This window comes from Watersipora subatra, chromosome 10, assembly GCF_963576615.1.
Source record: "Watersipora subatra chromosome 10, tzWatSuba1.1, whole genome shotgun sequence".
Taxonomy (NCBI): domain Eukaryota; kingdom Metazoa; phylum Bryozoa; class Gymnolaemata; order Cheilostomatida; family Watersiporidae; genus Watersipora; species Watersipora subatra.
The window spans coordinates 31,372,546-31,387,831 of NC_088717.1; the positions used below are offsets into that span (position 1 = coordinate 31,372,546).

A 15,286-nucleotide genomic window follows, 5' to 3' on the forward strand; every position below is an offset into this window, starting at 1 on the left:
AAACAAAAGAAAACAATTATAAAAGAACTATGGTATGTCAACAGACACACATCAGTTGAGGAACTATGGTATGTCAACAGACACACATCAGTTGAAGAACTATGGCATGTCGATAGACACACATCAGTTGAGGAACTATGGTATGTTGACAGACACATCTCAGTTGAAGAGCTATGGTATGTCGATAAACACACCTCAGTTGAAGAGCTATGGTATGTCGATAAACACGCATCAGTTGAAGAACTATGGTGTGTTGACAGACACATCTCAGTTGAAGAGCTATGGTATGTCGATAAACACACCTCAGTTGAAGAGCTATGTATGTATGTAACTGTTCCTAGGTATAACCGAGTCAATTTTACTTTATGTTGCTTAAGTAGCTGTTAAGTATGAGAGCTTACCCTAGACTTCACTAGAATCATAAATTGATTCTGGCTGAAGGGGGGAAGAATACACTCAAAGGCAATTGTTATTTTAGCCTCAGCTCTTTTAGCATTTAATAGGACTGGTTAACATTGTATTTATTTTGTAAACAACATTTAAGCGCTATTGACTAGTATTTGAGGTTTAGAGTGAGTTTAGAGCATCAGCGACAGAAGCAGTCACCTCTATTACCTAAATCAACAGCTATTGACTTACGTAATAGAGGTGTACATAGAGGTGTACACAACCAGCGCTTGACAGGCTCAAACATTCAAGGACTCTCGTTAGAACACATAAAATTAGTAAATATATAGACTGAAGAGACTGTACATGTAAACTGCGTGCACTTCTCAAGCATAACAGTGTATTAATACTATTTCTTTAAGTCTGCCTGCCGCCAGAGACTCGTACTAATGTACACTCCTCTGATAGCTGCTAAGAATTAAAACATATCTAGCATCTCGGATAAAGTGACACTATGCAAAGCTTGGTTAACAGTATTGTTGTTGGTTAATTGTCGGGATTTCATAAAGAATTCTATCAAGAAAGGACAAGCGCATTTCTATGGGAACAACCAATCAACTATTGTTACGTCTTTTTACATGTTCTAAAGTGGGCATAGGGGGAGGTAATTCCATGGAGCATCCTCATATCCCACATATTTCTACCCACAGAGATGAGTAATAAAAATTCAGCCTATTTTTATGTTATTGCTGCTCAGTTTTACAAGAAACTCTCTCATCCGCTTACTAATGCATTCATAGTAAAGAGCTACTTACTCTCAAAGTTGTGTTAGAGATGAATATTAGGAAAGAGTCAAGGTCATTATCTGTGCTGTTTTGGTAGCCGTAGACTCGAATATTTAAAGACACCGTCTTAAACTTGCCACATGCCGCGTTCAGACTGGCGGCCTAAAAGAATAATTGACAAGCTGATGGGCAAACGCAATAAACACGACTTTGTGGCAATATGACAGAAGAGCAGATGTACGTAATATTTCAAAGAAACTTTTTCAAAGGTTTTGTCAAAAGTTTCTACTCAAAGGCTTATAGTTGGAAATATAAAAGATTACTTACATATAGGTGAGAGCTACTTTTTTATAGAAGCATTTGATGATTGAAATGAATAATAAGCCAAGGCTGAACTAATAAACGGCTAAGGCTAAGCTAATAAACGGCTAAGGCTAAGCTAATAAACGGCTAAGCTAATAAACGGCTAAGGCTAAGCTAATAAACGGCTAAGGCTAAGCTAATAAACGGCTAAGGCTAAGCTAATAAACGGCTAAGGCTAAGCTAATAAACGGCTAAGGCTAAGCTAATAAACGGCTAAGGCTAAGCTAATAAACGGCTAAGGCTAAGCTAATAAACGGCTAAGGCTAAGCTAATAAACGGCTAAGGCTAAGCTAATAAACGGCTAAGGCTAAGCTAATAAACGGCTAAGGCTAAGCTAATAAACGGCTAAGGCTGGGCTGTGATGGCAGACCTTATGATAACCTCTTCAATCACAGCCTCTGGATACTTTTCCTAGCAAAAGTAACTTTGCTACCTGCTACTTTACGTTACTTGCTAGCAAAAGTAACAAAGCAAATAGTTCAAAAGTGAAGATCAACACCAAAACCACTGTCACATTGCATAATTGTAACTAAAAAAATATCATCATTTTCAGAGTGCCAAAATGTCAGCTGTCCATATGGAAAGAATCCCAGAATTAAAACACGTTATGTACGAACATAGCAAGATAGAGAAATTGTTTATGCTATCTGAATAGCGAGGGAGGAAGTTATGATCACACATGGTGCGGATATGATTACAATACTTTGGATGACTAAGCCGAATTAGAGCTCGACAAGAAGCATGATAATTTAGTGATAAATAAAAAGAGTGGTCAGAATTAAGGGAAAAATAAATACACAAGCAGTGAAGGAAAATGTGAGAAATGAAGAAAGTAGAAATCTTGGTATAGGAACTAAATCTCATCATAAAGTTTTTCAAACAAAAGAGAGCAAGGCATTCTTTAAAAAAATGTAGTAACTCTTTTACGATCTTTATGTGATTTCACCAAACTATGGTTTTCAGTCCAGTAAATTTCGGCAATCAATTATTTGATTGCCATGTCGGTTTGTAGCCTAATTTACAATTTGCCTCAGCAAGGAATCGGCCTGTCAACTGCATCGGACAGCAAGCGATTACATCAGCATAGCCGATAGATTGTAAGAAAAGTTGATAAATCCCTAAAGATAGGAAGTATGAATGGTTAAGCATACAGCAATCAAACTGGAGGTTCCTTATCCTAACTGAGTCAATCCAACTTTGCAATGAATGAATGAATGAATGAATGAAAGAGCGCTCATCTGAGAGCATTTTTAGCGGATAAAAACACTTTCAGTGAAAAACAATTATACGGTTTAGCTTTTCTCATCAATGTACTATTGTTGTTTGTGAGTAATTTTTTCTTCTTGTAAACATCCATTGTAATGCATGAGCCAAAAATATGATGGTGGGAAAATAGAGTGACAGTTGCATTCAGAATTATTGAATTATCGGGTATCCAATCAACATTAAGTGTTGATGCCATACACCAACTAAACCAGACTTGGTTTAGTTGGTGTATGGCAGCCCTAAGTAGTAGGTGAGATGAGTACTTACTAGTAATAGGTGAGATGAGTACATACCAGTAGTAGGTGAAATGAGTACTTACTAGTAGTAGGTGAGATGAGTACTTACTAGTAGTAGGTGAAATGAGTACTTACTAGTAGTAGGTGAAATGTGTACTTACTAGTAGTAGGTGAAATGAGTATACTTACTAGTAGTAGGTGAAATGAGTACTTACTAGTAGTAGGTGAGATGAGTACTTACTAGTAGTAGGTGAGAAGAGTACTTACTAGTAGTAGGTGAAATGAGTATACTTACTAGTAGTAGGTGAGATGAGTACTTACTAGTAGTAGGTGAGATGAGTACTTACTAGTAGTAGGTGAAATGAGTACTTACTAGTAGTAGGTGAAATGAGTACTTACTAGTAGTAGGTGAAATGTGTACTTACTAGTAGTAGGTGAAATGAGTATACTTATTAGTAGTAGGTGAAATGAGTACTTACTAGTAGTAGGTGAGATGAGTACTTACTAGTAGTAGGTGAGATGAGTACTTACTAGTAGTAGGTGAGATGAGTACTTACTAGTAGTAGGTGAAATGAGTACTTACTAGTAGTAGGTGAAATGAGTACTTACTAGTAGTAGGTGAGATGAGTACTTACAAAACCTGAACTCACATGTTTTATTTAATGGGAGTTCATTAAATTTACTCCTGACAGTACACATCCTAAATTTTAAAAGATAGCGTTTTTACCCTTACAATATCAACGTTTAAAGGACAAATTGCTATGCAAAAGTCTAATTCACGTGAATCGAATGCTACGAAATTCCTAAAAATGGTTTTTAAAAAGAAGCGAAACACTTAACAAAAATACTCTCCTAGATTCCAGCTTACAATTACTTTTTGAAACTTGGCATTTTTCTGAGAAGTTTTGTGGAAAAGAATCTTTGAAAACGGTACTGCCACATTAAAAAATCGTCATTGCCAAAGCTTCTAGACCAATTGAGAAATTCCTTCAGGAATAAATACACTGTATCTAGCAGGTACTGCCATCAGACTTTAGAATAAATACTCTGTATCTAGCAATTACTGCCATCAGACTTTAGAATACATATACATAGATATATATAAAAAAAAAATTGTTTCCTCACCCCGGATGGGTGGTAAATTCTGCTCTAACTCGGGTCTCCTACCAGAGGCCTGGGAGTTTGAGCACTCGCCTCAAGATCTTAGCTGTTCCCAATAGCGCACTTTTCTGCAACCCACCTGAGTTGATTGTTGTTGGTATTTGGGCAAGCCACATTTTATGCGCCGGTGTTATTGCGCCCAGTGCCCCAATGACTACTGGGATTACAGTTGTTCTTACATTCCAGCATTTTTCAATCTCTTCTCCAAGAGGAAAATATTTCTCTACCTTTTCTTTTTCTTTGCTGGCTATATTGTAGTCATTGGGTACTGCTATATCTATTATAGTAGCCCTCTTGTTCTCCTTGTCTACCACCACTATATCTGGTTGGTTTGCGAGGACATGCTTGTCAGTTCGGATGTAGAAGTCCCAGAGGATCTTAGCGCGGTCATTTTCATTGACCTTACCAGGAGTTTCCCACCAGTGTTGTGGTTTATTAAGGCCATACTCATCACATAGACTTCTATACACAACACCTGCGACATGATTATGCCGCTCAGTGTATGCGTTTCCTGCTAGCTGCTTGCATCCACTGATGATGTGTTGGATGGTCTCACGTGCATCTTTGCACAGTCTGCATCTAGGATCGTCTCTAGTGTGATATATATATATATTTATGTATATATATATATATATATATATATACATGTATATATATATATATATACATGTATATATATATATATATATATATTTATATATATATATATACATGCTTGTCAGTCCAGGACATGCTTGTCCGGACTGACAAGCATGTCCTGGCAAACCAACCAGATATAGTGGTGGTGGACAAGGAGAACAAGAGAGCTACTATAATAGCTATAGCAGTACCCAATGACTACAATATAGCCAGCAAAGAAAAAGAAAAGGTAGAGAAATATCTCCCTCTTGGAGAAGAGATTAAAAAATGCTGGGATGTAAGAACAACTGTAATCCAGTAGTCATTGGGGCACTGGGCGCAATAACATCGACGCATAAAATGTGGCTCGCACAAATACCGACAGCAATCAACTCAGGTGAGTTGCAGAAAAGAACGCTATTGGGAACAGCTAAGATCTTGAGGCGAGTGCTCAAACTCCCAGGTCTCTGGTAGGAGACCCGAGTTAGAGCAAAAACTACCACCCATACTGGTTAACCGGGGTGAGGAAACAATTATTTTTTATATATATACATACATACATATATATATATATATATATATATATATATATATATATATATATGCATATATATACTAGTAGCCACTGTCACTCTCAATTGACCGCCACTGACATTACTTGATCTTTCCGAGCCCATAATACCAACTGACCAGTAAAAAACTGTCCACAAAATCATATTAATAATGAATTGTTTATACAAATAATAATTAACTTTCACGTTTTCCAATTCCAAAGTTTTTAGTATACAGTCAAACATGGATAACTCGGCCACGGATAGCTCGAAAACATGGTTAATTCGAACAGTTTCTTTGGTCCGTTCCCGCGTAATGATAAATTGCTATAGATAACTCGAACTCAACACTGTTAATTCGAACTGTTTTTTGCCCAACGGCTACCGAAACGGTTGTTATCACTTTAGAAAATCACTTTATTCAAAGCCATAGATGTAAACCTCATCTTTTCGTAATTCATAAGCGTTGTTATTACTACCATCGGCAAAATAATTTTGTCAACGACTTTTCTAAAGGTTTGGTCAAATTTGATTTATACTGCTATACGATTATTAGCACGGGCTTGCCGGATCACGCGCGCAAGGATTTTCGCCACGCACATACAAAACAAAAACAGCATGTTGTTTTGTATGTGCGTGGCGAAAATTATTGAGTGCGTGACCCGGCTAGCCCGTGACGAATAGTTTTCCTACGTTGATTCCGTGTTGAATCAACGTCAGAATGTTGAATGTTTAAAACGTCTTAAAAATGTTTTTATTAAACGTATACGTTGTCATAGCTAAAAAACTATTCATCGTTTGACCTAAACACAGAATACGTGTGTACATTCAATAAGTATCCATTCAAAAAGCGTGAGTGATATACAATGTACCGTTAAACCTCGTAAAACTTTTAATTGAACTGCCTCGGAGTGTTGCTCTTAACGAATCCCAGGTGAAGTAAGGGATTTTTCTTTGGTAACTTTTTCTTGAAGTTGCATAAACTTCAAGAAAACTCGGCAAAATTGATCGTGGGTAAAACGCTCAAAAGAAAAAGATGTCTTTTCTTTTGAGCATTTCAACAACGATCAATTTTTGCCAATGTCAATCTAAAAAAACGTCCTGGCAATAACATCACCTCAAACAACAAACCAATCTCAAGTGATAGAAAAATCTCTATACTTTTTGATAAAAACGTTTTAAACTTTACATTAGAAGCATTTAATTTGAAACAAGCCATTTGTGCTTTTGATTTATATTATAGTTTGCATATGTACATGTATCTACTAATAAATGAGTAAATACATGGACTTGTGACAGTGCTCTGATAACTTGAATGCTCTGATAATTCGAACACTTTTGCTCGGTCCCGTGAAGTTCGAGTTATCCATGTTTGACTGTATATATATATACTGTGACAGTATATATATATATATATATATATACTGTATATATATATATATATATATATATATACATATATATCACTTCTTATGGTAGCTACAAGTGTGTCATTTAAATACATTACTTCATGTTGTAGCTAGAATGTGTGTCATCATGTAATTTATAAATTACTTCATGTTGTAGTTAAGATATATGTCATTACATAACTTCCATAGGTCTGAGTATATATCATCTACCTAATACATGTAGATGCCAATAAATCCGAGTATCGCCATAGACTGCCATTAAACTGGGCTAAATGAAAAACTTCAACTTCTTATCAAAAAGTTTTTTACAGACAAATATAATAGACGAATAATTTCACTTTGAAAAGGTTAACTGTGATAATTATGTTCAATTTTTTGCATATATTTAGTTTCATTGCAGAAAGTGTAGAAAGACCTGAAATGTCTAGGCAGTTAGCTACAGAAAAGTAATGACTTTTTACCAACCTGGATGAGGGGAAACGATAGGATGGAGGCCCAGACAAGAGAGAATAGAGATCTGTAGACCCATATCTTTGACTGATTGTCTTTGTTGAGGACGACTAGACACAGACCTACACGAATGAATACAACCTATATAACCTATAAGACCTACATGACCTACATAACCTATATGACCTACATAACCTATATGACCTATATAACACGAATGAATATTTAGTTCAACTTACAAATCTTCACCCAATTTTACATTTTGTTGAAAAGATCAAATATAGCAGATGAAAAATTTGTTGAAGATCCATAAGCTTTGGCTTAATATCCACTTAATATCCACTTGACAATCTATATATATATTTTTCTCAAAGTTTGTCATATGTGTATTAATGTATTTGTCGTTGTTTTGGTCCAGCTAGAGTTATTATTTTAGCATTGCGCCAACGCGTTACGATGCCCTTGTTTTTGGCACCTCCAAATAGTTTGGGAAAAAAATATTTTGGGAACTAAGTATATGCAACACGATGCTTCTTCGTCTTTTTCTCGTTAAAGCTAATTTGTTCCGCCCCACGGTATCGACAAAAATTTACTTACGAACTTAAAATTTGGCGATTTGTGTACTGATTATATATCCGATTACAAGATATACGTCGCTGAACTCGCCATGATGGGTTATCCGTTATCCTGTATATCTGGTATTCGTTATAAGAACGATTCGCGAAATTTTTGTTAAATGTTTGAAGTTTACTGAAATACATATTAAAACTTCCTTCAAGTATGTTTTTAGTAAACTTAATTAATTTAATTTAGATTCGGCGTTTATGTTACGCGTCTGTCTCAAAGGTAAGAACTTGCCACCTAGTACATTGTAATGTTATATTATCTCGGAGATCACAACCACAAAATGCACTAAAGTCATTGTAGGTACCTATATAATAGTTACTAAGGTTAATGTAGTATTTTGGTACTATTTTTTAACGATGATAATTTTTACCACGAGGTGATTGCATTAGATAATGACTATGGGTTTCTTTAGATAGACTGTAGATGTACTTTATGTACACCTACAGCCTACGATATTTTCGCATGCCAACACTGGCATGCGAAAATTGGCATACCAATTTTTGCATGCCAACACTGAAACGAACTGAAATCATATAATTGTATACTAAATAATTTTTTATTGTAATCGTAGCGAAATAGACTATATTTAGCCATTACTTGCTGATGATTTCACATTTACATTTAAGTACCTTTACATTTTCATTTTCTTTCCAATTTATTTCAACGAAACACTTCTTTCAAGTTATGAAATTTTAAACTTACAGTCGTTTGAAAACCTTTATAGTTGTTTTATTTATAATTTAGTTGTCCTGCACAAAATCTTTTCCTCATGATACGCAGTTTGAAATTTACAGTTGTTGGACAAGGTTTGAAAACCTTTACAGTTGTTTTTATTTTCTTTTTTAATTTATTTCAACTACACAAAACACTTCTCTCATGATATGTAGTTTGAAAGTTAAAATTACAAATGTTGTTATATGTTAAATACAAATCAATTTTCTGTCCAAAGAAGTTTCTATTACCCGGGCAACGCCGGGTAGCACAGCTAGTATTAGTAGAAAGACGATTTACATTGTTGAGGGCATTTTCAATACTACTTTCATGCATTTACTTGTTAAAAAACCTGAGTGAATAAGTCTTCATTATTCTATATATAGTATACAGTGTACAGTATATAGTGTACAATATATAGTGCACAGTATATAGTGCACAGTATATAGTGTACAGTATATAGTGTACAGTATATAGTGTACAGTATATAGTGTACAGTATATAGTGTACAGTATATAGTGCACAGTATATAATGTACAGTATATAGTGCACAGTATATAGTGCACAGTATATAGTGTACAGTATATAGTGCACAGTATACGACTTCGACTTATGAGCTTAACGCGTTCCGAGACTGAGCTCGTATGTCAATTTACTCGCATGTTGGTGGAATTTATTTATATATAGAACATATAAATATATATTGATTGGTTTCCATACTCTAAAAAATGCAAATAAAACACTCAAAACAAGATATTGTAACAGAAAGAACATGTTGGTCATTGTCCTAATTTACCACACGCTTTCAAAAAGCAACAAATAAAAAATAATGCAAGGAAATGTGATTAATTAAAATGTAAAATTAAATACATACAATAGCAGTTAACGCTAGCATTTACCAGGGAGGGAGATATAAGTTATCCTTCATTACAACAGTTGACTTTAATAAATTTGGTTTTTAACAAAGTCTTAAAAGACAAACTTAGAAGCAAACCTAAAAGCAAACATTTTTAACTTAACGTAATTAAAATTTCTTCGGCGTTCATAGTTTGAAGTTTCTCGCTGGTTAGCTAATTTTTCCTTTGTTTCGCTTTCACGGCTAGCCGGCCGTTTTAAGATAAACTTATCTAAGGACGTTTACCTGTGTCGCCCTTTCAACGTGTTGCGATTAGGACGAACACAGGCATTGTCACAAAGGGTTAATGCATGACCACTAGCCAACTTGTCCGAATGTCTATTTTACAGTTTTGATAGATAGCACCGGCCTTTTCACATAGCATCGTTTCAGTTACGCTGTCACCGGCCAATTGTTTATTTAATGCCATCAGCGGTCGTGAAGATCGCTGCGCCGTTTAGAAACTATGGTTAGTCCTTTTGCGAACTAAATGCCCTGAATATAATCCTTCTGTTTGATAATTGTGGATGTATTTCTGTTTTATTGCTGAGCTAGCTCAATCACGCATACACATTTTGCATATTTTTCAATAATTTTCCTTTTAATATCAATTGTTATCATTTGCTTTTTTTTTGTATTATCTTTCATTTTACTGGCAAACTTTCGGTCTACGCATAGTACTTTCAATTCACATAATTCCGCACTGAAAATTGTGCACAAAAAAACACGGTACAAAAGTATAACCTGAGCAGTTGAAAAATACAGGGTGATGCTGTTCTCATAAAACACCTCTGGCATACTTGGCAACTGACTCACGTGCTCGTATCTCAAACATGGCTCGTATGTTAGCGCTAAAACTTGCTTAAAAGCTGGCTCGTATCTCAAGTTTCTTATACGTTGGGCACTCGTAAGTTGAAGTATTACTGTATAGTGCACAGTATATAGTGTACAGTATATAGCGTACAGTATATAGTGTACAGTATACAGTGCACAGTAAGGTCTCCTACTTTGTGAGGGTTACGAGTCAGAATCACTGTGAATTAGGAATCTTTGCAAAATAGAAAATAGTTTTTTAGGAATGCGCGATAACCTCAGAACACTTACGCTGCTTTCAAAACTCGCAATTTTCATACATGCAGTTACATGCACATGTCCTTCTACAAGCTACCAGCTGATGAGGTAGCAAATATAGCTAGCTGATGAGGCAGCAAATACAGTTAAATGATGAGGTAACACATATAGCTAAATGATGAGGTAGCACTATAGTTAAATGATGAGGTAGCACATATAGTTAAATGATGAGGTAACACATATAGCTAGCTGATGAGGTAGCAAATATAGTTGAATGATGAGGTAACACATATAGCTAGCTGAAGACGCAAGAAATATAGCTAGCTGACACGGTAGGAAATATAATAAGCTACAATCTACCTATAAACTAGCGGAAGAAGTATGAAGTGGTGATGAACCCAACCGATACTGTACTCAATAAAGAATGTTAAAAGGAGAGAGTTTGCTATGCTAACAGCTAGGCCTATCACCGATCACCCGGCTTAGTATGCAGCTGTTGGATACAGTTTAAAATCACAGACCTCATCTACTTCTCATGAACAATTTTTCAATATCAAGGTTTGCTTGGAAAGAAAACAAGCAGAAGAAAGCAATAGCGTTCTTACTAATGAGCTGATTATACAAGCCCCTTAACAATTAGTCAAGGCAGATCAATCCTAATTCATTTCAGTTCAATTCAGTTAAAAACAATAGGCCAGTATTCTGTATTCTACTAAGTGACTATTTAACAAGATACGCTTGCGTGAGTAGAATAAGAGCCTTTATGCCAGGCGGTATTTAATTAAATACTCTTACAAATGCTTATTAAATGCAGCAAACCAGTTGATATGTTGTCGTCATGAGGCCCTTCAACACTACGTTCAAGTTAGCTTAAGAGCTTGGCTGACAGTTCAGGTATGTTTGAAACACAAAATTGTCTAGCATCGCTTCTATAGTTTTACCTCGCTTTGATATTTAAAAATTTTGAAAATATTCTCAGCAGATATTGTCAGTCATGGTGGTATAGGTTAGTGTATTAGCGAACATGCTTATCAAATATGAAAGGTTTTTGGTAGTTTATTTCAGCGCACTCTTTTAAGATATCGGTTACAACAAGGACTAAATTCACAAATGGGTTGTAGCCACGAGCACCAGTGGTTTAGATGCCTCAATATTCCTCTATAGCATCATATTAATTGTGCGCTAGAAATAAACATATTTTAATTCCAGAGCTCATGAGCGGTAGAGCTCATGGTAATTTTTAACAAGGCATATATATATATACGATAAAACGCTGCTAAAACCATCTTGCAGTGCCCTAGCAGACATAAAAACATAGTGATAGTTTTGAATAGATTGGAGAGACTATTGTGTTAAGTGATAGACGTAAAACATGTGCCCAAAAAGCTCCTCACAGTACACTGAGAAACGAATGTGTTAGGATTAATTGAAAAGTGCTCTAGTTATAGCACAATATGAAATGCAAAAGCAAACAAAAACTTGGTATTTTATGGCTGGTTTAAAGATTGAGGTACAATCCGTTGTCAGTCCCTAGTAATGATTTTATGGCTGGTTTAAAGATTGAGGTACAATCCGTTGTCAGTCCCTAGTAATGATTTTATGGCTGGTTTAAAGATTGAGGTACAATCCGTTGTCAGTCCCTAGTAGTGATTTTATGGCTGGTTTAAAGATTGAGGTACAACCCGTTGTCAGTCCCTAGTAGTGATTTTATGGCTGGTTTAAAGATTGAGGTACAATCCGTTGTCAGTCCCTAGTAGTTATTTTATGGCTGGTTTAAAGATTGAGGTACAATCCGTTGTCAGTCCCTAGTAGTGATTTTATGGCTGGTTTAAAGATTGAGGTACAATCCGTTGTCAGTCCCTAGTAGTTATTTTATGGCTGGTTTAAAGATTGAGGTACAATCCGTTGTCAGTCCCTAGTAATGATTTTATGGCTGGTTTAAAGATTGAGGTACAATCCGTTGTCAGTCCCTAGTAATGATTTTATGGCTGGTTTAAAGATTGAGGTACAATCCGTTGTCAGTCCCTAGTAGTGATTTTATGGCTGGTTTAAAGATTGAGGTACAACCCGTTGTCAGTCCCTAGTAGTGATTTTATGGCTGGTTTAAAGATTGAGGTACAATCCGTTGTCAGTCCCTAGTAGTTATTTTATGGCTGGTTTAAAGATTGAGGTACAATCCGTTGTCAGTCCCTAGTAGTGATTTTATGGCTGGTTTAAAGATTGAGGTACAACTAAAATATGAATGTGCTCTTCTGTGCTAGTATGTGCTAGTCTTCGCTATTCCGTGCTAGTCTGTGCTCTTCCGTGCTAGTCTGTGCTATTCCGGGCTAGTATGTGCTATTCTGTGCTAGTCTGTGCTGTCTCAGCAATACCCTAGGACACTTATATTTCGCTTGTATTTAGTTTCGCGAGTAGCATACAGAGTAAAATTTCACTGCACCTTTATTTCGCAGCTCTGATGAGTGCGAAAGTATAGTGATGTGAAAATAAATGCAGTGGAACAAACATAATTAGATTCCTCAGGTTTAGTTCATCGCAGGCCTGTATTCACTGGTTGCAAGTTGGGGCGGCTAATGTTAGGCGACTAGTTATGAACACCTGGGGGTGCTGAGGGGGCGGTGTAAGCCCCCAACAGGTTTTTCTTATGTAGGGCCTCAGACGCTCGTATGAAGCTTTAAAAATTTTTATCGGAAAGTATCAACATTTTTCTATTTTTTGAGATTTGTTTCGTTTTAGGTGATGTGACTGACGAGACATTTTAAAATTAAAATAGGCAAAACTTGACCGCAGTTAAAACGCTAAGAAAAAAGACATCTTTTTCTTTTGAGCGTTTTAACAAAGATCAATTTTGCCGATATTATTTTAAGTTCATACGGAAGTTTCCACGCTTTCGATGGGACATGGCCAAGCTGATGTTTGGTAAAACTTGATATTTTGCAAACCTTTATAAAGGTTGTTAACAAGAATATTTTGCCACTGATGATGATAATAATGACGCCTAAGAACTACTAAAAGTTGATGTTTGTCTCTATGGCTTCGAATAAAGTGATATCCTACAGCGATAAAAACTGTCTCCATAGCCGTTGGGCAAATAACTTTTCGAATAAATGATGTTGAAGTCGAGTTATTTGAAGCAATTTATCATTGCGTGGGAACGGACCAAACAAATCCGTTCGAGTTAACCTTGTGTTTGAGATGAAATGTTACATTTTATCCGAGGACGAGTTATCCGAGTTTGACTGTACTTAGCTGCAGAAAGTTCCTAAAAAGTTGGGACGGCTCAGCCGGCTAGCTGCCCTAGGGAATGCGGGCCTGGCTCACCGATAAGAAAAAAAATTCAATTTGGGACTAGTTTGTAATTGTGAACCGCAGGTAGAATGGTGTGGGCGAGGTCGATAATGCAATTTGATCGCTTGCTACCATTTGTTTCTTGGACTATCAATGAACAAAGCTATTTAATTTCGCATTTTCGCTCGTTCGTTATGGTAGTTCAGTTTCACATATGAAATTTTCGCAAGAGGATGACTCCGCGAAAACGCGAAAGTTAGATGAGGCGAATACATAAGTGTCCTAGGGTATATTACTCGTGTCTCAATATTGTTTTACTAAAACCAAGGTTTCTCTCAAGACTCACACATGCCTCACTGAGAGTGAACGAGTGTGTAGTTGAACAAAAACTAACACATACTTAATTGTATGTTAGTATTTAGTCCAAGAACCACCAACTATCTCAAGTAATGTATGCTCTCCTCTTTAAAACATGTGGCACTGAGTATGACTTCTTAGCTGCCTTTGACACTAAATGTCTGGCTGTGAGGCACTGGGTATGACTTCCTAGCTGCCTTTGACACTAAATGTCTGGCTGTGAGTCAATGAATACTTTTCTTCAAGAGCTTTATTAGGCAGGAGTTTTGTGTAACTACATAGCCATAAGCTATTCATGGCAGTTCACTCCCTTTTAGTCAGCTTAAATCTGACTTGGAATCTGCCAGTGACTCGATGTTCAGGGCGGTAGCAAGGCTCTCCTGGCCAGTTGATGAAGAGACTATTCGTGGTGGAGCTTTTAAATGTTCAATGTAATCAATTACTATACATACATGTAATAGTAACTACAAGAATAACTGTTGGTTTGGAATCAAGCATTCATCGCCTCTTCCTGTGAAGGTCTTTGGAGACCGTTAGGCCTTATACATTAAAGATCTTACTTGAGTACGAAAGAGCTGACAATGCTTGAGGAAATCTTATACCGAATACAGAAATAAACAAAAAATTATTGTTTCATCTTTACCACTTGGCACACCAACATGTAGTGGGCAGTTTCTACCTTACAAGACTCGTGTAGTATACATATTTGTAATAATATTTGTTTCTATTGAAAGTTGGCATGCGTGTATGCTGCTGTGAGTCCGACGCGACTACAGTACTGTGAGTCCGACGCAAGTATGCTACTGTGAGTCCCGAGCAAGTACGCTACTGCGAGTCCGACACGAGTACGCTACTGTGAACCCGACGCGAGTACGGTACTGAGAGTCCGACGCGAGTATGTTACTGAGAGTCCGACGCGAGTATGTTACTGAGAGTCTCGAGCAAGTACACCACTGTTTGATATGGAGAGCATTTAAGGTTTGATAAGATGATCAATCGAGCGTTCAGATTGTGTAAGATAAAGATGCACAATGAACCAAATACCGTAATTATAGACTATAATATGTTACAGAAGTGATGAAAATATGGCTGATTCAATGTCTGTTTTTAA

The 15,286-nt window shown here is 36.4% G+C and overlaps 1 protein-coding gene across 1 annotated transcript in view; it reads right to left on the reverse strand.

The window, feature by feature from the left end:
- The window catches only part of LOC137405873 (uncharacterized), an 88,406-nt gene that overhangs the window by 1,515 nt on the left and 71,605 nt on the right, over positions 1-15,286 (reverse strand). The window contains exons 12-13 of the mRNA XM_068092310.1: positions 7,242-7,348; positions 1,203-1,334 (exon numbers count right to left, since the gene is read on the reverse strand). Of these exons, the coding sequence (XP_067948411.1) occupies positions 1,203-1,334; positions 7,242-7,348 (239 nt within the window). The remainder of the gene's footprint in view (positions 1-1,202; positions 1,335-7,241; positions 7,349-15,286) is intronic.